Source organism: Acanthopagrus latus, chromosome 20, assembly GCF_904848185.1.
Source record: "Acanthopagrus latus isolate v.2019 chromosome 20, fAcaLat1.1, whole genome shotgun sequence".
Classification (NCBI taxonomy): domain Eukaryota; kingdom Metazoa; phylum Chordata; class Actinopteri; order Spariformes; family Sparidae; genus Acanthopagrus; species Acanthopagrus latus.
Window position 1 is genome coordinate 9,932,032 of NC_051058.1, and position 24,153 is coordinate 9,956,184.

The window sequence follows — 24,153 nt, forward strand, 5'->3', positions numbered from 1 at the left end:
CACAAATCTTCACTGGAGTCCCTTTAAAACTGTGCTTGTCACTTGCAGTTGATGCAAAACAACACCGCAAGATACTTTAAAAATAAATAATAGAAAAATCTGAAAAAAAAAAAAAAAAAAAAAAATGGAAGGAAAAGAGGAAGTATCTGTATTTGAAGTGATTTTGCTGCCAGAGGGCAGGCTGTTTACCCACGAGCAGACAGATCCAAAATATGACCTGAAACTTTGTCAGTCACATAAAACATGTCAGTAACCGCATACTGCACGATGTTGTGTAGATAAAAAACATCTTGAACTATAAAAAAACAAGTGGAAAACAACCCTGCCCATCGTGGTTCTCGCTGTTTTTTTTCGATCCCTCACAAAATTACAAACAGACGCGTATATCTGCTTGCCTTGTGGCAGATCTCAGTTGACAGGTCTGGGGTTAGTGAGCATGGAGCTTGTGTACAGCTCCACCTAAAACAGTGTACAGTAGGTGTCAGATTTTTTTCTTCACTTACAGTACATTCCTCGCTACATTCCCACGTGTTAGCAGTTTGGGATTGTATGTCTAGTGTTGCAAACATCCTGTCCTACATGTGCTGGGAGGGTAACGTGTGGATTCTGGGGTGGTGATAGAAAAAAAAAATGCAGCTAACGTCTCCTAAGACCTAGTAACATTAAAACAGACAAGACAATGTTGTAATGACCTGCAATACAGGGTCTGTTTCAGTCTCAAAAGACCCAGTAACAATGACTGACTACAGTTTGTAACACTTTATAATCACTGTCATCAATAAATGGTAAAATATGGTTAATTAAACCTTAGTTGATAGTTGTTTCACTGTTAACAGACAAGCATTTTTTATAGCCTTTAAAACAACCTATTAATGGTTTATAAAACATTTCAATGTGTGTGTGCTATTAAAGGTGCAGTATGTAGTTTTGGGAAGGAATTCTCATCAGAAGAGAAAGATCTTCACTGTCTGAATTTTCTGCCTAAATAGAGTAAATAAACAAACTCCCCTAATTTTCGTGACTGAATAAACAAACTGACCTTAAAGGACAACACAGTTTCATACTGTTTGTTTACATTTGGCGGACCCTGCCACCTTTCTAGCTTCAAACAGTGCCTGGGGACGTTTCACTCCTCTGAGAACAGCTTGTTTATTCAGTTATGGGAGTGATAACTTGTTCTGAGTTTGTGTTATCACCTCATTAATATTTCAAATATTGAAACTCTGAGTTTGAATTTCCTCTCCAAAACTGCATAGTGCCCCTTTAACTAAAGTGTAATTAACTATTAATTTACCATTTATTAACAATGGTTATTATACAGTTTGCTCCTTTAATCAACAGCATCACTGTATGTGACTACTAAAAAAAGAAAAGGTACACAGAGGTACTGGCAGGGTCAAAGCTAAAACACATTTCTGTAAAAGTAGCTACATTCAAACGGCCTTAATGTGCCTAACAGTATGCCTTGCTCACATGGTGATTTATCTTTAAGAGGCCGTTGTGGTAAATGACCAGCAGAACGACCCCGTCTAACCCCACCGACGTGCTGGAGATCAAACTGCAGCCCAGCAGGCAGCAGTAGCTGTGTTACATTCATCGGAGTCCTGCTGGAAAACAGCACGATACTACAGGATTTGATAAAGCATCGCTCTCTCTGAGGAAGGGACTGGAGTTTCATCTTACTTCTGAGTCAAACGGCTGTAAATCAACAGAAGTTATCCATTACATTAAGGCACAATGATACCACTAACAAAATGTTACTATCCCTACAGAGGTGTGAGAGTTGCTTGTTGTAGGTCCTGTGGTCACTTGTGGGACCTACGCTGAGTGCGAGAACTGAGCACGTCTAGTTCACTCAAGAGTCTCATAAATTAAAATGGTCCGATTCTGGTCAAGAGATGCTCTGCGGTCAGAGTATACAGTTCATGGTCCAGAGTTTTTCTCCGTCCGGCTTTGAACCAGTCGCTCCGTGGTTCTGTCACATCAGTTTCCAGAGGATGTTGAGGCTGTGGAGGCCATGACAGTCATTTAGTTATCACACTTAAATCATTCACAATTTATTCACACTTAAATCTGGCTTTGTTCTGAATCTGGTGGGAAGGAACCAAAACATCATGCACCCTGTCGATCGCTTGTCAATTAATTTAGGTCATCATCGGGTAAATTTATCTTTTCATTTACATCCCTTTTTCCCTACTTTCACCGAGTTCTGATCCAATGTTCTCGTCTAAAATACTTTTTTTAGAATTACTACAAGAACTTTGTAGTAATTATTATAGGCTAAATCTATTCAAATACATTTAAAAAGCTATATTGGCTCACTTATCCAACACAACTGATTAGATGGGGACTTGTTTTTTTTGTAAAATGTACAAAAACAACTGAAAGAAGACTCCATACAGCTCGTCCCACAATGATTTGAGAAGAAGTTATTTACACCCTTCATGTGTGGTCCAGCTTGTGCAGCCATATCAGATGTGGTGCATGCTCAGGCTTTGAGCATTGCAGTGAAGATTTCAGCTTTACAAAAGTGTGTAAATAACATATTTTCTATCACTTTAGGATCGCATGGCTTCTAGAGATCTAGATTACACTGGACAAGCTGTTTGGAGCCATTTTATGTTTTTTTTTTGGTTTTTTTAAAATGTATTAGTTTTTCGAGTGCCCAGCTACTACATGAGTACAGTTTCATTTTTTTTTCGTGAACTTATCCTTTAACATCACATTTGATGCATACCACAGGTTGAAGCAGGTTAAGTTATACTTACTGAAATGTTTAAGCTTGATAAAGTGGCCCTGCAGTTTCTTCAATGGGTTCTGTAAAACAAAAAAAAGGGGGGGGGATAAAAATCAAGAAGAGAATAAGCATTTTTTCCCATCCCAGAAAATGTGTTGTTTATCTAAAGAGTCTATATAAGGCCTTATTCACAGCAGATGATCTTGACTTGTCATATTGGGGAAAACACTAACAATAACATTCATGATGGCTCTGTTTTATTTAAGTGTCCCAGTAATGAGCAAGAACAGCGAGCCAACATGCGCAGAGCCAGGACCCTTAAACTGAAGCAGCTTAATGGAATTCAGCCGTCGTTCTTTTAACTGTTTGCACATGTGCTTTTTCAACTGTGACATGTGAAGAAAAAAAAAGCCTAATAGTCTCTGAAAATAAGGGAACAGATAAAAGCTATTTTCTTTGCCACTTTTTGATGCTTTGTGACACAGCTGTGCAACCCTCATACCAAAAAAGTGAAATGAACCCAGTGTGCTCCAGTTTACCAAGAAACACTCTGCACCAGGGACACGGCTAGATTTTTAAAGTATTACTCAATTCCAGCGTGATCTTATCCCTTAGTCTTCGTAACAAATAAGGTTTTTACCCCAAATTGCAAAATAGATTTATGACATGTCCCTTAAGGATCTCATTTAAAATTGTATTTATATTGACAAGCAGCAATGGATTACAGTTTTTGTTTGGAGAGATGAGCACTCTTTTCAGTCGCAGTCATCATTTGTGATTCATACTGAGAAACTGTCAAGATAAGGAGTCTCACCACGTAGAGGCCGTTTGTGTGACTTGCGTCGATGCACCATGACCCCGATAATCAACGCCGCGCCGACCAGCACCACGGCCAGCACTGAGAAGCTGGTGATGGCCGCCAGTTTCCACACATCAGGTGTCTCCTCCACGGATTTGCCTGTTGACCACACAAAAACAGCATGAAGCACTGAAGCTCTGAAAGAAAAGGATACCACAACTATGTCGGGGTCTGAGTCAGCGTCTTACATGTGTTGCAGGACGGGGTCTTTGGGTACTGCTTGCATGATGTACACGGCAAACAAACGTCCAAGTCTGAGTTCCAAAACTCTGAGGTGCGGCACTGATCTGCACACAGAAACACATCAGAGATCATCGGTTAGTCAGCTTTATTTCTTCAGTCATTTACAGAGAAGCAAATGGTTTAACACTCCTTGAACCTGTGAAAGATTTTGATGTGGAGGTTATATTAAGAGGAAAAGAGGGATTGAATATACAGGACCAGTGATGTGCACGGGGGGGGGCAGGGGGGGCAACAATGTGGCCCAATTGTTGAAAAACACATGCTAAAGTGCCCTCGTGGGAGCCAAAATGCGCGCTAAAGTGCCCTCTTGGGAGGCAAAACGTGTGCTAAAGTGCCCTTCTTTTCACCCCTGCCCTTCAGAAAGTCTGTGCACGCCACTGTACAGCACCCACTTACACCCCACTCACACTGGAAAAAAAACACACTCTGTGGGCGAATAGGTCCAATCTGCATTTACTTTGGTGTCTAATGACTGCAGTGGTCATGGGTATTTATGATGGAAACACGGCAACTGGGTTGTCAGCCTCTGATCGTCACTGTCCATGTGCAATGCTTAACAGAGACTAGAAAGAGGCGTGATGTCCCACTCCCCAGCTACTTCAACCATCAGCTCAGAAAAAGAAGTGTCAAACTGAAATGTTATTACTTACTTAAATATTTTTACCATCTTTTAAATGCATTCTGGTGCAGCATATGATCTGCTGCTCTCTACTGGTCCCTATTTTTCCGGCACATTCCTGATGATGAATGTATTTTGTTTCGATTTACCCCTGTCTGAAAAACCTAATTTTGATGTGTAAGGGTGGAAGAAATGTAGTGTGAATAGGCAGGGGCGTGGATAGAGGCGCTCTGTGGAGGAGTCCAGACGTTTGTGCTATGCCCCTGGTCAGACTGACGCACATGTTTTCAGAAAACCAACCAAAGCTTCCCGAAACTCTGGAATAAACGAAAGCAAAATAAACTGTAACCAGGTGACTACCATGAGAAACTCAGCTGGAATCCGCCCCTACAGTGAAAAAGAAAAAAAAAAAAAAAAGGTGTGACCCGAGGTGAACACGTGAGAAGGAACTGTGTGGCTTTCTTCTTCTCATAAACTGAAACTGGGAAATTCCTGTGGGTCAGACTGCTGATGCAACTCGATTTCATGAGAGAGAGAGAGAGAGAGAGAGAGAGTTACTGGGTAACTTCTGGGCGCGCGAACGGGGCCGGCAGTGTGTGAAGAGCAGGATGTGTTTTCACAGAGAGTGCTTCCTCTGAATTGTTTTGGTTCTTCTGCGTACGTGTGCGGCTTCCAGAGAACGAACGAGCGTGTCTGTGAGAAACAAGAGAAAATGTCTGCCTCTGTGTGTGGACACAATGGAAAGCTTCATCTCTCTTTCTCTCTCTTTTTATGGCAGCCAGACAGCTGAACAATTAAAGCTGTGCACTTCCCAAAAGATAAGAAAGGAATTAGCCCCGAAGATGTGTCACGGTCGACGCCGATAACAGGCCGAGTGTTGAGATCGTTTCAGTGTTTTTAATCGTGTGTGGGTTTTGTTTTGTTTTGTTTTGTTTTGTTTTGTTCTCTGCAGGTTGGAACATCCTGGCTCGGTTGAAGAATACTCACGTATGCATAAAATACCCGCAAAGTCAGCCATGAAGCAACGACATCAAAACACACCTACAAAACAATACGACAACCTAACGAGATGAACGACAAAGCAGCAGACACGACAAAGCCACATACAGTGTGACAAGGAAACAGTGCGCATACATGTGATGGATAACATGATGGCAATCTTTCTTCCTCGTCAGTGTCACAGGTGTATTTGCATGGCCAGCTTCTCTTGTATCCACTTAAACAAGGTGCCAAACGAAGTCTGAATTGAGTCGTCAGTTGCGGTTACTCTCTGATTCAACCCTTGCTCAGTGAAAACGATACCAAAACTAACCGAAGAGGCGAGTTTGACGTGGATTAAAAGCGATTAAATGAATGTGCGAAAGGAAATTGCGGTCGCTTCGATGACAACAACAACAGGTTACTGTCACATCAGACTCATCAGAATTACATTGTAGCTCAAAGCCAAATTGTAGCAGACGTGATAGTGATGCAGATTATTGAAGGGCAGAAATCGTCTGCAGATATCTGACGGATAAAATTATGGTGACTATTTGTTCAGAGTAAATATTTAATCTTCCACACAGTGCTGCACTTAAAGCTGCACGAGCTGAGGTCAAGTATTAATGATTTGTGAGCTATAGTGGTCTGAACACTGTGACAGGGACATTCAATGGTTATTTAAAGTGAAACTCTCACCAAAATGCAACCCAGGCTTCTTTTGTGAATGTATATGAGTCAAACCGTCGTGTAAAAGCATTATTAAGATGAAAGAGGCACTTTTAACATTTTCGTTTTCTGCTCAAGCTCATTTTAAATGGGCACTTTTATGCAACATTTTTAAAACACTAAGAAGGTTGACACAACATGAAACTTTGCTGGTAGTATCTCTACACATGAACACGAGCATTGTTAACATTGTTTGTGTACACAGAGTTTACTAAAAAATAAGTTTTTGAACAACTCACGTTAGCAGTAGCTTGTTCAGCTAGCCGTCGTCATGGCAGCCGAGAAGTATGATCTCAGAATGTGACGTAACATGGAGGACAGTCAAGGTGGAACGACTGTCTTTCGGCAACAACTATCCACGCAGTATCTCACGTGACTTTTCTGGCTTTTTATTTTGGTATTGATTCTTATATGAGGCTCCTTTTTCATCTTCAAGGTCAATATTGTTTTTCCCTAATGACAAAACAACAAATTATCCATGCATTTATATGAACTAAGCTTTAGGACCGTAACTCTGCTCCATTTTACATCGCATTCAGAGATCAACACTTTTCACTGGCAGGACAGTGAGAAGTAAACTCTGTGTACAAAAACAATGCTCTCAGCGCTCATGTTCATGAGTAGAGACCCTGGTGATACTGCGAGCAAAGTTTCATGTTGTGTCGAGCCTTCTTAGTGTTTTAAAAACAGTGATTTTGATGCTGTCGTAAAAGTGCCCTTTGCACTGAGAAAATGAGCTCATGATAAAGTGCCTCTTTTGCCGTAATTATGCTTTTACATGAAGGTTTGACTCCTATACATTCACAAAAAAAGCCTAGGTTGCATTTTGGAAAGAATTTCACTTTAAGAGTTCTAGTACAACACAGAAAGTGCTGCATTTAGAAGTACTTTGGTTAGTTTAGTATGTATCAGAAAGATGGATGTTTCTTACCAAAATACTCTTATCTGAAAAATGGCATCTTTGACTCATATATTATTATGTACTACATTATTAGATTGCTAATGCTGGATGCATCAACGCAACAATTTACAGTATGGCACTTCATTTCAGGGGCTTTCACCCCAGGGTTTGGGCCCGCCCCAAAAGTGTCACACCATAAATCCAGAGGGTTGTGAGATGATTGACAGGGTGGGAAAGACGTTTTTAAATTAATAATACATTTTTTGAAAACTTTTCTTAAGTCGTTGTGAAATATTAGCTGATTTGCCTCTTTAAGCCTCGAATGGTTGTTTAAGTGAAACCATATGAGAAGTGAAAGGGGGGAGAAATTTCTCTGGGGGAAATGGTGGAACTGCTCACACATCATAGACATCTGCAACATGACGTGGGTCGCAACTATTAGCTGCTTTTTTTGTGAGGGGTTTCCTTCCAAACGAGCTTTATTTCAATGGACAATTATCATTTTTAGGTTCATCATTTTATTTTAAGTTACTGCCAGAATAGGTACATGCTGTAGTGCTCAAAAAAATGTTTTCTCTTACTGTCCACTGCTACAGCACTGTATTCCCCCTTTGTCTAAAACACTGTTTTAACTCCTGTTGCTTTAAGACCCCCCTCCTGAATATCCAGTCTCCTCTGATTGGTCAGCTCACACATGCCTGAGCCAGCATTACTAGTAGCAACAGGGAAGCTGTGGCAAATCAGTTCTTACATGCCAAACTAACTACTAGGCATAAATTATGCATATGTGACATGGTGACGTAGTGTGATGTCATAAAGTCACAGGATTATATGTGGGACTACTGACGAGGCGTTTCAGGAGCAGCGTTTTCTGTGGGAGAAAGGACCTTCTATTGGTGTGAGCTTTAAGCCTTTTCACTTTCAAGACCTTTTACATAGAGAGGAACCTTTATGACACACTGAAGGAAAGCATAATATGTCTCCTTTAATAAGCTTTTTATTTACCAAATGTTCATTTTTATTCAAGTTATGTAGCAATTGTAGCTGTCAGATAAATACAGTGAGGTAAAAAAAAAAAAAAAAAAGATAGAATATTTACCACTAATATGGAGGGGGTAAAAATACAAATCAACATGGAGAAATTCTTAAGTACAAGTAGAGAATTTATGCCACTGGTGAACGGTCATGAATCGTTAATCAGCTGTTTTTTTTCCACAGTGTCCCAAAGCCTGATGTTATTCTTATGAATGAATCTCTTTTGTATTTCCACAGGTTTTAGCTTACTATCACTTGGACTAGGAAAAGCAAAAAATCTTCACAACCGCGGAGTTAAAACTGGAGGAATGGTTTGACTCATCCTGTGAAGAGAGTCGAACAAAGTCTCCTGTTCTGTGGCTCTGGACTCTGGAGGCACCGAGTGTGAGTAAGCCTGATGATGTCAAAGTGATGTCATTGGATTGGCTTGATCGTAAGTCCTTTCAACAGAAAGCCGGGCTGACAAACTGGAAGTACTGAGTTTGAGAGACATTTAAGAGGCAAGGAGGGTCTAACAAAAAAGGCAATTAAGTTGCATTGTGGGAAACGTAGGGTCTAGAGTGTGACACATGACCAAAAGTCAGTATATCTCAGGCTCCACTGGTTTGAACTTTACTTTACTTTTTCTCATATTTGTTGCTTGTGCATCCTAAACCTTATTAGTGTGCAGTACTAAATTGCCCCTTTAATAGAGTAAATTGCCCCTTTAATGGAATAACTGTTCAACATCCATAAAGAAGTGAACCTCAAGACCTGGAACGATGCTTCCAAAACATGAGCTCCACAGGTGGGTGTACTGTATGGGGTTTTATAACACAGGTCATTGTTAAACCAGCTGCAGGCAAAAGGCACCTGCTGCAAAATTCATGTTTGAGGCATTTCGACCTCTAACTCTCTGGTTATGTTACAGCCGCATGCTCGGGCCCCCAGAGACTCTCCGTCCTCCACAGCCACCCCGCCTACAGAGCCGGGCTGACTCACTTTATAGTCGTGGTCGGAGTAAAAATGTGTCACAGATCTTGAAAGAATTTTTTCCGGGCAATTTTCGGCCCTGCATCATCCTGAGATGTCCGGCTGGGTTCAAAGGGTCAGCAGAGGGAAGTGAACCTCAACCGCTGGCTGACCCCTGAGCAGACCACATCTAAGAAGTGGAGCTTGTTGTCGCTCGAAGAAGACACGAAACCACAGACTGAACTGATTGTATCTCAACCGCGTCTCCGAGCTCAAGTTTAACTTTGAGACTGAGAAAGAAATGATCATTTTGAGGAGTGAACTTTAAGTCTAAAATGCTGGGAACATGAAGAAGCTCGGAGCAAACTTTTCTTTCTCTCCTCCTGACAAAGAAGACCTTGGCAAATCCTCAGCACCTAGCCTGACAAAGGGTGTTTTTGGGTGTGGGGGGATTGCTTGTGTTTTGTCATAAACTAGAAGGGGGTGGGTGGACCGGCAGCTGATGTCCAGATGTAGAGATGGTTTCACACGGGAGGATATCTACACACGAGCATGTTTTGAGTTCACTGAGTTACAATGAATGTGTTAACTCGCAGGCCTGGGGAAATGGTCCTCACACATGCAATTATTCAAGATTTTGTGTTCTCAGTGCAATCTGAGTCTGGTGTTCTCCACTGGGATTCAATCCAAACTTCAGACGGCTGTGGAAACAAAATCCAAAACTCCTTCCCCCCCCTTTCTTCCTCTTCTTCTTTAAGAGAGACAGTTAAAAGTGTCTATTTGCACTAGAGCGGACACGGGCAGTGCACCCTGTCCATGTGGCCTGTCCTGCTCACCCCGGGGTGCGGATGGACGGGGTGAAATAAGGCGATCGGAATGCGGAACCGGTGAGAAATGCAGCTGGTAAAGGAAGCGGCTTTGTAAGCAGAGCCACTATCAGACTCCGGCATGATAAAGGAGACCAGATTAAAGGAGCGTAACCCAATGTTCACAGAGAGAAAAGTGCCCATGAATAAAAATGCAAGACGTGAGAATTAAACAAAATAGTGGAAGCGATGATGTCGTAAATATGACATCTGTGAACAAACACAATATTGTTATTAGAATTAAAACAAAAACAACTCATTTGACTTACTTTTCTCTGCGCTCACACCATAGAAGTTGGTCACGGCCGCTATAATAAGTCCGCACAGCGCGCAGAGAGCGTTTGAAGCCATGTTGTCTGCGGGTGGAATGCTGCTCGCTGTCGGCTACACAATTCCCGAAAGTTCATCTGATTAACAGTCCTTGCTGGGCTTCAGCATGGAAAAGCGAGCATCAGAGTGAGTCACCCGGAGGAGTCTGCGCCTTGTTTTAATAGCGCACACACCCACGCTAACAGTTCAACTCCTATGAGTCATTTCCTATGTACTGTAGCGCTCGGATTCTCTTGTGCGCACTCCCCGGCAGACTCACAGGAAACTCCTCTACCAGTGTGTGTGTGTGTGTGTGTGTGTGTGTGTGTGTGTGTGTGTGGTTTCATTTGATTTGCTTCTAGTGAAAGTTCTCAATCAAGCCACCTCAGGTACGACAGTTTCACTACTATTTCATATTTTTAAGGGCCACACCCTGGAGGCTTTTTTTTTCTTTTTTCTTTTTTTTTGCTCTTGTAGCGGAGCGCTTGTGTAGTCTGGACTTAATAGTGTTCTCATTGTTATTACCACGCCTGTCGACGTCATTCTCTCCCCCCTGCCAAAAAACACAAGTCTCTGGCATGAGAGAGGGTCTCACACACACACACACATACACACGCAGAGAGAGAGAGAGAGAGAGAGAGAGAGAGAGAGAGAGAGAGAGAGAGAGAGAGAGAGAGAGAAGGGGGGGGAACAGCAACTGAGGCAAAAACAGATGACACTCACTAGAAAAATCCAGCTTTTTGAAGCCTTTTGGGAGAGTCTGCTCAAACTTTAAATGTTAGATAAGTGTTATCTTTACATGCTCGAGTGCCCTCTGTAGATTACAACACAACTGTGGTGGGTGGGTGTTTTTTTTCTTTCTTTTTTGGAAACCAACATTTGAATAGTGTCCTTGACGCAGGGTGGTGTTATTAATGTCTGGGTGTAGCCCGCTGCAGCACAAATATGCAATAACAAAGCCAGTGGACGCATGCCTGGAGTGCTATCAGGTTGGCCCGGTGTCACAGTATTGTCTCATTTATTAATGTGAACCATCAGTTACTATGGCAACATCTGCTCTGTGTGGCACACAAATCATCAATTAAAGCACCAAGTCAAAACTACTCGTTTATTTTTGCACATTCACGGGTAAATATGTTTTTACCATCACATTATTCTTATTTTTGCCAGCAGTCTGACTTCACTGTTCCCAAACGCCTGATAAAACTTTTCTCTTTCACATATTCACTCTTCTCCTCCAGCCTGGAACTATTTTTTTTATTTATTTTTTTATGTGCGAGCTACATGGTGTGAACTGCCTTTCCCACAAGAGCTAACGTCAAACAGACGCTAACCAACCTCCCAGTAAATAGTTCACATCATCAGAGCAGAGGAGAAGGAGTTTCATTGGCTCAATTAGGTTTGAAGCATGTTGTTAAACAGATGTTTTTGTACTTGACTGTCACGGCTAACCTTTAGCGGAGCGGTCTTCGAGGACCTGGAGCGGCTCAGCCCACTAAGGACACCCATATGAGCTGACTTTCCACTGCAGTGATTTCATCAGTAATGAGGCACTATAAGCTGCAGATGTTGTGTCAAACTCTCCAGCAGGAACCATGGCAACAGGATGAACACACACAGAGGACCTTGCCCAAGGTGATCCAAACGGTCCTGTATGTGCTGACTGTGTGCCAAACTAGCTTACGTTTCTCAGGCATTGTTAACGTTATACACGACACGAGAAGTTGAGACAATTCTGGCTGTTGTAGTTTATAGATCAGAAACATATTTAGTTTCACACATGCAATCCTCATGTCTGTAAAGGATGGTTTCTTTTAATTTGATGTTTCGATTTCAGCTTCACCGATTTTACAGGATTTCCAGCAGGACAAAACAATTCAAAGAAAAAACTGCTTCAGGGACAATCAACTTTGTACCACTGCAGTTCTTTCCAAGTTTTTCAGTACATAAAAAAAGCTAAAGAAATGTTTAAAAGTGGGCCCAGTCAGGTTTTTTTTTTTTTTTTAAAAGAAGATGTTTAACATGGCAAGAATGACAAGGACAGGAAAACAGTGCAGAGCAGCTCAACATGTAAGAATATCACTGTGTGCACAACCAACTGTGTTTATTAACTACAGCACAACACTCTCAGTCAGGTGCATCACTATCTGTTTGGTCACCAAATTAAATCACCAGGTAGTGATGATGCGGTAAAACAAGTCTTTCCAAAGAGAGTTTAAAACAAGGAGACAAAACGTCTGCCCCTTTGAATAAATCTTCAGTTCCTTTGTCTCGTCTCTGTCCTTTTTCCTCCTTTGGTTCCGTCTACTCTTTTCTCTTTTCACTCCTCCGTCCCTCTGAGAATTAGGTGATGTAGATGCGATGAAAGTCGTTGGCTCCGAAGGCACAGTTGCACTTGGGGCACTTCCTCTGCCGGGTGTCGTAACGCATCTTGAGACATTCGTAGCAGAACACGTGGAAACACTTGGTGAGCACCGTCTCCTTGTCTCGTGTGTTGCAGCAGGGGCAGCGCAGCTTGGCCTAGAGACAGATAAATATATTGTATTTGGGCCAAATGTTTCCTTGCCAACACTGTTATTACCTTGATCCACCGTTTGGTATTACAGTTAACATTGGAGGGTGTAACAACGAAGATTCTTGATATCCCGAAGGCACAATGTGGAAGTTTGAGCTCACTCTCTGGCTCATACACATGAATGAAAAACTGACATTTCCAGCCAATCGAGCTAATTACAAAATGTGTAGTATTTTGTATTATGACATATTACATTTTCACTAAATCTGTGTGTAAAAGTCCACTGCAGTTTGTGCCAGAAAGCTGTTGGTGTTTTTATTACTCCCTTGCTGCTAACATAAGTTGATTACAGTCTTAAATTTCTCTGCACAAGACCTGTGTTCTCTCTTTCTCACCTTGTACTGGTTGATCTCCTCCTGCAGGATCTCATCAGCATCGGAGTAAACCTCCACCTTTTTCTGTTTCTCCAGCTTCCGTCTCAGCCTTGACAGATCCTCCTAGAAAGCCCCACAAGAAAGATGGTTTGAGAACAACTCTACATTAGATCTTATGGCTTCAGGGGTTTAGATTGTTTGGAGTGACATCCCTCAACATACCTGTGCTCGTTTCAGATTGCTGCTCTCCCTCTCCCGGGCGGTGCGGTTCTCAGCCACAGAGACCTGGATCTCCTTAAGCTTGGCCTGCGTGTGCTCCAGCTGCACCTTCAGGTCCTCTGCCAGCTGGGCAGCCTCCACCGCCTGCAGCAGGGAAGGAACCGGACGCACTCAATAAAAAAAACAACCTAATGATGAGATTCCTGCGCTGTAAAGTGGCGGGGGTACAGTACGCTGGGGTAGAACCTGACACACACACAGAGTCTGTTCTTTGTGCTTTTAAGATCCAGTCCTGCACTACAGCAACTCAAAAAACTGCACCTTTTTGCGTGTTTTAACCTATTTGCTGGAGATTGTGTATGTTTTCCATCTCTGACGACCATTTTCCACATTGTGCCATGATTTTCAGAACCTCTTTGTAGCTTCCAGGCAACCACTGGTTTCAGTTAAAGTCAGCAGCCACTTTTGTGTTTTCTGTTAGCTTTTCATTTGATTATTTATGGTTGTTCCTACTTGTATAAATAAAATCAATTGTGCAAAAAAGAATTCAAGCAGTATATTTGCGTAAGTAAGAAGATGACTTCATAAGCCTCGGGACTCCAGGCAAACTTTTTTCAGCCCCGTCCTGGAACCGTCTCAAAAAATGGTTTAAACCATCTTGTAGTGAACATAAACCATTCTAAAATCAACATGTTGTTTCTTTGCTTTACTGTCATTTATAGTTTTTAGTTAAAATATTAGCATTATACATACAATACATCCAAAAGTGCCTTTGTCCTGGAGGTCTCTTGAAGAGATGTTATTGTCCCCTCGATGATGGGACGATAATAAATTTTGACTGGAGACCTGCCTGGTGCGCTCATCCGCACAATGACAGTTTTTTTTAAATTACTATCTTTTTTTGTCCTTTTTCAGCCTTATTCACAACTTACAATACAAGTTGGCTGAAGAGTGACAGCAAATGGGATGAGAAAGAAAGGGAGATGACATGCAGCAAAGGGCCACTTGTCAAATTTGAACCCTGGGCCACTACAGTAAGGACGCAGCCTCTGTGCACGGGGCGCACGCTTCACCATCTGCTTGCAAACAGACAACTACCGCAGCAGCCATTGCAAAGACAACCCGGTCGCTCTCAGACAAAACAGCCTGGTAAAAAAACAAGGTTTAAAGGGAACCAACATGTGCCAATCCAGCCCGCATTATATATCATTGCATGATGCAATCAACATTTACTTCATAATGATACGTTCAAGCAAAAAACTTGTCCATTGCCAGTTTAACTAACTGAAATAAACTGAAAAGCGTGGGAATCAGGACAGATGGTGGGTTTAATTCGCAAACAATGAACCTCATTAATGCAACATTTTGTGGAAACAACCACATAAATGTTGAATGTCATAACTTTTCACAAGCACCTGAACACACCATAACAATGATGTGCATGAAAACGACTTTTGGCACCTGCTAATGCAACATCATAAGATCATCTGCTCTTATGACGCTGCTCTGTTCTGACATCATCTGGGAGAAATCAAACCCAGTAATTAGCAAATGTTAACTGACAACATGATCGATGGCTTGTCTCGTCTTACCTTCCTCTTGTTGAGTTCTAGTGCTTGTGTCCGGACAGACAGCTCTTTCTCCAGAGCAGCGAGCGTGCTCTGGAGGACGCCCTCTTTTTCTTCAAGCTTCTGCACAACTAACAGCTGGGCATCCACCTGGAGAGTGACAGCACAGTTAATACTTCACTTCCCCCACATGAGGAAAATCCATCACTGTTGCATTTTCCAGGTGAAAATAAATAAATAAATAAATAAATAAAAATCACACATCACCTGGGTTTTGAATGTGAGAACTTGGTCAGCCAACTCTTCTTTCTCCTCTTTCAGCAGCTTGTAGATCTGGTTGGATTTGATTCGCTCACTCATCAGCTTGAAATTGGCATCATCCTTCTCTCGTAACTGCTGCAGCAGCCGGCTGTTTTGCTCCTGCATGTCCTCGAAGGCCTGGCCCGTTACATCCATCTCGCTCAGCAGGGCTTCCTCCTCCTCGAGAGACACAGGTGCCAAAGACAACAATATTGGATTAAAAACAGAGGGTCCTGACGTCATCACCATTTGGAGATATTTATATGAAGTACGTGCTGGGGGTGTGCAACACAGTTTGAGAGGTTTTAATTCTAAGTCATATTTCCCCAACCCTACCATGCTTCTTTTCTAGATAATGATCTGAAGACATCTAAAACTACTCCATGTGTAGCAAATAAAAATGTTTGCATGTTTCCAATCATTTTATTGTTTTTTTTTTTTTTGTTAGTGTTTTTCAGATGTGATGAGGAATCACCAGAAGTTCTCTTCCTAACCTCTTCCTTACTGCTTCTACATAAACTACAACATATCATCTCTACACCACAAGAAAATCTGATCATCTGGCTAAACGGAGTACTCCTATTCTTTAAATTAAAAAGTACCATATCGACATGAATCAATAGTATGTTTCCACCTCTTTTGTATCTTTTGGTACGAAGAATCACAGATGTGCAAAGTTGTTAAGTTTTAGTGTGCTGTCGTCACATAAACTGATGTGATTCATTACACCTTCACTGGCCTATTTATGACTCTGCATCTCGAGGTGCGATCGCACCTGGTTTGTTTTCTAGCCTACAAACATAGCTCCAAATTTTACTTTGCTGCATTTGCTTCATTTTGGTTCACTCACAAGCCTATGAGGGCTTATAAACAACAGTCACATGAACTCACAAGTAGCTTGTTTATTGGATAGTTTTGGCAATCTGTCATCCTGCGCAGTTTAATTCTGGCAGCCAGAAAACTGAGGGGAACAAATCAAACACATCTGAGTCCAGAACAGTTTAGTTGCTGCATTTTAACTTCATACATGATATGACTGAACAAGTAAAGAGCAGAACTCGTCAGTATTAGTCAGGACTGTGTTTTGCCTTCTTTTAATTATGTTCTGCTAGACCTCCCAAGCATGAGGAGCTGCAGGCGTCGTTCAGATCTCAACATCTGTCTGCTTTACGCTCATAAAATGGTATGGAACAACAGTTAAACAACTTAAAACAAGGTCATTACACTTTTATATTTTGGTGTAATTTCCTGCATTTAATTTAATTACAGGCTCAATGCTGATGAAAAGAGACCTGCATTCTTTAGGTAGTCTCAGGGCAGTTATTTGCTCTGCACCAGAGTTCATAAACTCAACGAGCAAAAGCTCAAGATCCCTCCTGTGACTTTGGAGACAATATGATTCATATTAACTGATAAGCCCCTAAGACTGATCATATCCAATGTAGCACTGAGGTCAACAGCTGAAAGAATAAGTATCATTGTGACATTATTACATTATCTAATGTGGGAGTATCCACTAAACACACTACTCAGGTTTTAGAATTACAGTGACATTGTTTAACCAACACTTGACCTCAGTCAGTTGATGATTTTCATATTTTCCCATCTTGTGACAATCTGCTCTCTTCAATTTTCTGGCGTACTTCCAATTAAATTCCTGAAGAGCACCTCTATTTAAAAAAACAGTGAAGTCAAGTGGGTGAGCTAAGATGTGACAGTAATGCTTTCAATTTATCAGAGTGGCTCACAAAGTTTTTATTTCACGTATACTTGTTTTCCTTAAATGCAAACATAATGGTTGCATAGCATCTCTCTCCTTCTCTCTGCTAGCAGGTGGATTTTTGTATGTAAAAGGTTAAGAAAATTTTTCAAACACCAGTATTCTGGGTAAGTTGTTTTCTTTTTCACTCATTTTAAAAACACTGTTGCCCTGCTTCCAGCTTTTGAGTGCCACAAGATTTATAACTGACATTTAAGACAGAAACAGCAGGAAAACAAAACATCCCAAAACCATGAAAAACTAATTTAAAAATATAAGCATATGAAAAAAAGAAAAACGGCAATACTATATTGTGCTAGCATTAAATCAACCAGCTGATCAATTTAAATTCCAGCCCAGGGTGTCAGCTTTCAATTCCTCTTTTGGTGTCTAAGATTAGGAGTTGCTCTTTCTTAGGCAAATGTGACACTCATTGCACAGCTTTCATTATTAACACAGCTGGCTGGTTTGTATTCATATCTGGTGCAGTCCCGAAGTGTTAAAACTTAAATATTTTTCAAACAGAGGTGATGATTCATGTCTCTTTAATTCTTCAGAGGAAGAAGAAAAAAAAATCCACCTCCAGGTAAAAGCTGACAATCTTTTTACTACTGGAAAATAACGTGAAAACACTGAGAGGCTGTTGAGTCTTTCCTTTGTTAAAGAACATGTGCAGCATGTTCAGCCTGGTGTCCGAGTTGCTACTCCACTCACGCGCACCAATAAGCTAGGTTAAACATTATGGTACGAAAAAATATTTAAGTATTTTGCATCACACTTTTAATTTTGACTGAAAAATATCAAAATAAATTGTGATGATGTGGCAATGGCTGCAGTCTGTTTCAAATAAACTTGTTTGCCTAAATCTGGAGACCAAGACATCTCCGCAGCAGCAATGCTTCATTATAACACTGTTTTGTCAGAAGTTAGTTTTTTTTGTTTATTATAGCTTCTGTGCATTGACATATTACAAATTTAATGATATTTTTTTTTTTTAAAAAAAGAGAGACACCTGTTTAGTGGCAGCAAGTTTCTTCTGCAGATGCTCAATGGTCTCTTCTGCCACTCGGATCTTCCTGAGGGCATCCTCATCCGCCAGCTTCTTGCTTTCCTTCCTCTCCCTCTCCTCCAGCTCTCGCACTCGCATCCTCAGCTCATCAACCTGGGTAGTACAAAAAAGGGTTGGGCATTGTATTCCATGTGTATTTCTGTTGAAATATTTTGTTGTTTGCAGTTACTAAAGAATCTTTTTCTCACATGCAAAAAAGAAATGTGCGAAAGTATGACGGAAGGACGACTAACCAAAGAACAAACCTCAGCTTTAGATTTGCGTTCAGCTGCCATGAGCTGCACTTTGTCCCTCTGCTCCTTTGGAGCTGACTTATACATGTCCAATAAGAGCTTCATCTCTTTCTGGGACTCCTGGGCTTTCCTGAGGGGTGAAAGAAGACAAAGAGATCAAATTAATATTATCAATCCCATCATTAGCCGAGTGTTTCCATTTTACAGTTTATATGTGATTACTGCCAAACATTTTGTTGTTGTTATAATAGTGCACTCAAGTAGAAGGGGGATGTACTTGAGTTCTACTCTGAGCATCTTCAGTGTATCCGAGTCCTTCCTCTTCAGCTCGTCGCTACGTTGCCTCTCTCTCTCACGCTCCCTCTCTCGTTCGCGCTCGGCCTCCCTCTCCCTTTCTCTCTCCCGGGCACGCTGCCTCTCCAGTTCCTTCCTCCTCTCCTCTTCCTCTTCCTGGTCTTCGTCCTCCTCTTTCTTCACGTCAATGCTGTCGCTCGTCGACTCTTCTAGAATCAGAACACCTGTGTCGCCACTCTGACAACGCAACTGTTGATGAAGAAGAAATACTTTTTCAGAATGACTATATTTTACTGATAATGATACATAAAGTAACATCAATTAGAGGAAATTCTGTTTTGCTCAGAACTCTGAATGAAACACAGAAAACACTTGTCGGTGAATCACGTCATCTACCTTATTGATCTCCATCTGTGTTTCCCGCAACTTCCGCTTGTATCGCTGCACGTCACCTTTCAGCTGCAGGTTGTGGTTCTGAAGGCTGCTGATTAAGTGTCGCATCTCCCTGTTAATTGGTCCTAAGAAACCAGAGACAAAGGATGAGATGCAGATATATTCAGAGCTGAGTCAACCCTGTGGTTTAGTTCTGAGTCATTCAAAGTTTTCTGTTGCTGTAAATGGTGCACGGGGCATGACATGCACGGTTCCTATTAAGACATATCTGTTCTAACAGATGGTTAAAACAGAATACTGCTCATCAGTGTGTTGTTATTCATCCTCAAGTTATCATACTTTACGTTAATTAGTTTGCTCTGATTTAATTAATGTATAATGTAATGCACCACATCATGGCATGACATCTTTAACCTTCTTCAAAGACTACTTATAGATGTGAAGATGTATTTCTTACCTGCTTGCTCATTGGCTGCCAGGTTCTGTTCAAACTCGATGCGCAGCATCTCGTACTCTTTGCGCACCTGGGCCAGGGTATCCTCCAGCTGGATGACCTCAGTCCGCAGCTTCTTCTGAAAGGACAGCTCATCACTCTGAAAAGTTAAGAGAAAAGATTGTCGACATTATTGTCAGGTAGCAGTGGTTAATGTTACAAGGACAAAAGACAGTAAAGAGAAACAGGATTGAAACAATGGGTGACAGTCAAGTTTTAATAATGAAAGATATCATGAATTAATTAATACTATTTTTTTCTCATCTCAACCTTTTTGCATAGAAATGTACCTCCATGTGCTCAATCTGACGAAGGTGGGCATTCTTGGCAGTGAGCAGGAGGGCCCGTGCCTCATCCAGCTGCGTTTTTACACCTAGAGACTCATTGTACAGCAGGGAGAACTGGGACTGCAGACATTTGTACTCCAGAGTCTCCTTCACAACCTCTTCAGGAATATTCCGCAAGTCCATCTGAAAAATCAGGAGATGATATCGAAGCCACAGGTTGAAAAAAAAAAGACTGTTTTCTAGAATATTAAATGAGTTCTTGATAATGACATGTAGTTACAAATGGTTTTCATCCAACAGTTAGAGATAACTTTACCTTGAGCTTCTCGCTCTCTCTCACAGCCTCCTGGAGTTCCACCTGCAGTTTCTCCAACTCTGCCATACGGCTATTGGCCAGCTCCTGGTTGTGCTCCAACTCTGCATTGAGACTCTCAAACTAAGACGGAAACGGACAGGTTATAAATAGGAGAATTGGGCATGGTACAAAAACAGTGTTGCCAGGACAAGCTGGCATCTGAGATATAAATATATAGTTACATATGCAAAACAAAATCAATTGGAAAGGGGTGTTTCCCATGGTCACCTTCTGAATGTTTAGTGTGATCTGGCCTCCAGGTAGTCCACCTGAGCTTCCAGTGCTGCTGTAGCCAGACTTCAGCTGCAGACAGCAAACACATAACAAAGATAAAGAAATAAACACAAAGACATGAGAAAAGCATTGTGGAAGTACACCTACACACATCCCATGACGTCACTCAGACAATGCTTATTTTCTGCACGAGCTGATGCAAATAACTGACAACAAGATCTCCATCAGTAAGAGCAGCTGGCATGACGTGCACTGATGCTCAGCGCCTTATCACTGTCAACTCATGTATACAAGAGAAAAAACAGCATGAGCTTACGCCTCCTGGACAGATAAAAAGCACACACCCACTAAATCAAGAGGCGCAGATACAACTGCTGTCCACAAAAACTTTCACACAAACGTACTTGCTCCATGGCCTCTGCCAGATGTTTATTGAGCTTTTGCTCTCTAGTGCGGAGTTTCTCAATATCCCACTGCAGGTCCTCCACCGTCGTCTCCATTTCAGAGACCTTGGTCTCAGAGCTGGTCACCTTGTCCACCAACTCATTGTACTGTAATTAGGGTAAAGACATCACAACAGCTGTGTCAGCGGTGACAGGAATACACCAAAAGCATGGCTAAATACACACATTTTTTTGGCATTCACATGCTCCAACTATTTCTGACACTCAAATGCACAAATATTCTCCAACAACTAACAGTGCCAAGGACACTGTACCTCCATGGACATCTTGTGGTGTCTGCCCTGCAAGAGGGTGGCAAGGTCTCGCAGTCGAATGTTTTCCTCCCAAAGAGTGTGGTTCATGCTGACGATGTCAGACTGGCTATCGTCCTCACATGCTGCCAATGAAATTAGGTTTGTCAAATTAGATTGGCGCTAACAAAGCTCCAAAAAACCCTGCTAACATTACATACACCAGGAACTTGCAATGACATATAAATCCCACTTAGTAGCAAGTAATTTGTTAGTTACTAACAAGCATGTCTCCACAGTTACCTGCAGCCTGGATGTCCTTGCACATGTCATCAATGCGGCTGTGCAGCCTATCAAAGACACAGACGAGGCAGGCGATGGCTTCCTTGCTGAATTGCATGCGGTCTTGGAGGTGCAGGGTGAGCTCCTCCTCGCTGCTGTGCTCCAGCGTGGTCAGGAAACCCTTGGCATTCTCACTTAAGGGAGGAGGGGGTGGCAATGCATCTGAACACAGCAAGTGGTTATGTATGAGGTTGGTCAAAATCAGAAAAGCAGGTTATAATGATGATCAGACCATTTAACCTCAATATTTAGATTGAACACGGAAATTCCTTGTGTCTTGCTTAAACTTAAATCTTTCAAAGATATGTTGTTATAGCCACTGACTTTCAGAGATTTAAGAGTTGTCATGATATTTAAAACATGCAGCAATAGATGAGGTAAATATAGACAGAAGGGGGTCAGTGTTGCTTTACAGTATCCAAAAAATGTTCCAAGCTTTTTGCCAGAGGACTCTATCAAAACAAATTAATGCCTTTATCACACCGCTTAAATGTTTTCACTTAGTGTCATATTCAATAATATTATTACCATTTCAAAACCCTTTGAGGTAAACTTTTATCTGCAAAATTTGGGCAATCCAAATAAAACTTGACCAGCCCTCTGCATTTCCTTTATGCTGACAGCAGGTGTTGTCACTTTAATTGTTTGAAAATCTAATCACTTTAATCAAACTACCTCTCAGATGTTTAATTGGTATTTTACAGCATATACATGCTGTTGGACAGCTATTTTAACAATAGCTAACTTAACTTATAGAAGGGGGGGGATTCATACTAAAACAGAATTTGGGATCATTTCCATGTTTTCACTTTCATCCGAATTCTATCAATATAAAACAAAGTTATACTCGGGCTAAACACTATGCAAAAAAAATCATATTGCAATTATTTTGATAGATATTGCGATTTGCATGCAGCTGTTTTTTTTTCCATTTCATTTTCACTGAAAAATATGAAAATGTGATTTTTGCTGCAGGGGTGTACCAAACAAACATGTTTCCTAAGATCTGAAGATTATGATTTGTGGACTGGGTCGTTTCTGTAGCATCACAATGCTTCATTTGTGCTGTTATTTTGTGACAATTCTGCCTCTTACATAAAACTGTACCTGCTGCAATTTTGGATTGCACTTGGACACATTACGATTTTGATAAAATTTCAATTTCTAGCTCAGCCCTTATCAGATTACAGCTTAGAAGAACAAATTACAGCAGTCCATAAATGCAGTCAGTGATTGAGCATCTTAAAAAAAAAACAAAAAAAACTTGCTAACCTGTAGCTGAGTCCTGTGGCGGCTCTGTGGGTGTCAACAACTCTTCTGATCCGGAAGGAGGAGGGGGCTGCGGCTGCTCCTCCTGGCGCTCTTCCTGGCGCTCCTCCTGCTGCTGTTCTGCCTGCTCCCCCTCATTCTGAGCCTCTGGGAGTGGAGGTGGAGGCACAGCAGTCATTGGTGATGTAATATTAACAACGTCTTCCTCCATTGGCATGGGGTCAGGGAGGGGGGCCGAGGGTGGCGCAGGGATAGGCTTCACGGGAGCTTCAGGCTCGATGCGTTTGCGTTGAACATGCACAGTCTCTTCCAACTGCAAATCAGAGACACACATATTGTAAGAAGTGTTAAAAAAAAACGGAGTCAAACTACAGTAAGGTTAAAAACAATGTAACAAAATACACAGAAGTACCTGCGACCAGTAGCGGTTGACAATCAGCAGGGTGGTGTCATCAGTGGCTTGTCTCTTCTCCAACTTCTCAATTTTCTCTCGTAACTCATCCTCCATTGCCTGTCTCTGCTCCAAGCGCTCACACAGCTTCTTATTTTTGAACTGGAGGACCTTCATGTCCATTTCCTCCTGCACAGAACAAATACAGACAACAAGGTGGGGAAAGTTAGCAAACCTATATGTCTTCAGAAAAATATATTTGAGATGAGCTACAAGGTTATCTTAATCTTGGTGGTACTAAATTGACTGCAAATAAAGAGACTATACACCCAACGACTGACCGTGGAAGAGACTCCAGCTATGCGTATGGGCTCTATGAGTGTGGTGGTGGTCTTCTCCTCCTTTTTGCTTTTCTTCTCAGGTGGGCCAGGGGGGCTGTCCCCTCCCGAGGGACGTTTTCCTCCCCCCGCACCTGACATCTTTGCTTCCCTGCAAGAGAAGAAACATGGCATGATATATTTGCTTTGACACATCAGCTTTCACACCATGAATTAGTTTGAAAATGGAGAACTCATTCATTTGATGACAGCTAATGCTAGCTATGTTTCAAGCGCAGGGCCACTGATTTTAACTGGCTCAGAATACTGCTCTTGCCGTGTTCATATAAAAATGCTTGACATGAATATCTATACTAACTCTTATTCAACAAGTCCCTGTTGGAAAAGTGTTCAACGATTTTTATTTACCAATTTTGCTAAGATTAACGCACATTAGCAAGCCGGCTAACACTAGCAATGCTAATGCTAACGTAAATTCTGTAAGACCTGTTAAGCTAAACGGCGCTCTTTGTCCGACATATTTAATGACTGACGGTCATTATTTTTACTTATTGACCATCACTACACGCATAGGATATTATGTAATGCAACTCTAAGTGCACATACACGTATAATTCGTTTTCTGTCAAATAGAACCGATACAAACCTTCACAAGAAGCGAATGAAAATGTAACTCAGGGCATCCAGGGAAGTTACCGGAAATGACGACGAAGTACTTCCGCATAGTAAAACAAATCAATAAACACTACAAAGAAATAAACATCAAATTAGCAATTTTAAGGAGAACATTTGCTTTAAA

General features: G+C 41.5%; 2 protein-coding genes and 1 long non-coding RNA gene across 5 annotated transcripts; 1 reads left to right on the forward strand and 2 right to left on the reverse strand.

Moving 5' to 3' along the window:
* Positions 1 to 1,176: 1,176 nt before the first annotated feature.
* Positions 1,177 to 10,411, reverse strand: LOC119009519 (tumor necrosis factor receptor superfamily member 12A). Its single transcript, XM_037080861.1, has 5 exons — positions 10,188 to 10,411; positions 3,785 to 3,883; positions 3,552 to 3,695; positions 2,769 to 2,817; positions 1,177 to 2,006 (listed from the first exon to the last, which is right to left on the reverse strand). Exons 1-4 carry the CDS (start codon positions 10,267 to 10,269, stop codon positions 2,777 to 2,779), a joined length of 366 nt encoding a protein of 121 aa, XP_036936756.1. The 5' UTR covers positions 10,270 to 10,411; the 3' UTR covers positions 1,177 to 2,006; positions 2,769 to 2,776.
* A 76-nt stretch (positions 10,412 to 10,487) lies between these two features.
* LOC119009520 lies at positions 10,488 to 12,338 on the forward strand. Its single transcript, XR_005071751.1, has 2 exons — positions 10,488 to 10,616; positions 11,686 to 12,338. It is a non-coding gene; the product is annotated as an uncharacterized LOC119009520 (long non-coding RNA).
* On the reverse strand, positions 12,026 to 24,081 carry rnf40 (ring finger protein 40). 3 transcript variants are annotated; one of them, XM_037080850.1, is made up of 20 exons: positions 24,001 to 24,081; positions 23,358 to 23,505; positions 23,038 to 23,205; positions 22,629 to 22,938; positions 21,318 to 21,518; positions 21,039 to 21,160; positions 20,725 to 20,871; positions 20,315 to 20,389; positions 20,048 to 20,167; positions 19,735 to 19,914; positions 19,409 to 19,544; positions 18,955 to 19,076; positions 18,542 to 18,807; positions 18,265 to 18,394; positions 17,975 to 18,124; positions 15,171 to 15,380; positions 14,928 to 15,053; positions 13,339 to 13,479; positions 13,138 to 13,239; positions 12,026 to 12,747 (listed from the first exon to the last, which is right to left on the reverse strand). In XM_037080850.1, exons 2-20 carry the CDS (start codon positions 23,493 to 23,495, stop codon positions 12,571 to 12,573), a joined length of 3,021 nt encoding a protein of 1,006 aa, XP_036936745.1. In that variant the 5' UTR covers positions 23,496 to 23,505; positions 24,001 to 24,081; the 3' UTR covers positions 12,026 to 12,570. The 3 variants fall into 3 exon arrangements, with proteins under 3 accessions (XP_036936745.1, XP_036936744.1, XP_036936746.1); XM_037080849.1 differs by having other exon boundaries at positions 15,171 to 15,383; positions 24,001 to 24,080; XM_037080851.1 differs by lacking the exon at positions 24,001 to 24,081 and having other exon boundaries at positions 12,571 to 12,747; positions 15,171 to 15,383; positions 18,277 to 18,394; positions 23,358 to 23,495.
* Positions 24,082 to 24,153: the final 72 nt, after the last annotated feature.

Excerpts from the sequence above, each read along its gene's own strand:
- LOC119009519 (XM_037080861.1), bottom strand. The coding sequence starts at position 10,269 with ATGGCTTCAAACGCTCTCTGCGCGCTGTGCGGACTTATTATAGCGGCC. Across the intron at positions 3,884-10,187 it reads TGGTGTGAGCGCAGAGAAAA|ATCAGTGCCGCACCTCAGAG; the intron begins GTAAGTCAAATG and ends TTCTGTGTGCAG. Across the intron at positions 2,818-3,551 it reads ACACAAACGGCCTCTACGTG|AACCCATTGAAGAAACTGCA; the intron begins GTGAGACTCCTT and ends TTTGTTTTACAG.
- rnf40 (XM_037080849.1), bottom strand. The coding sequence starts at position 23,495 with ATGTCAGGTGCGGGGGGAGGAAAACGTCCCTCGGGAGGGGACAGCCCC. Across the intron at positions 15,384-17,974 it reads AACTTGCTGCCACTAAACAG|GAGGAGGAAGCCCTGCTGAG; the intron begins GTGTCTCTCTTT and ends GTGTCTCTCGAG. Across the intron at positions 12,748-13,137 it reads AGGAGATCAACCAGTACAAG|GCCAAGCTGCGCTGCCCCTG; the intron begins GTGAGAAAGAGA and ends ATCTGTCTCTAG.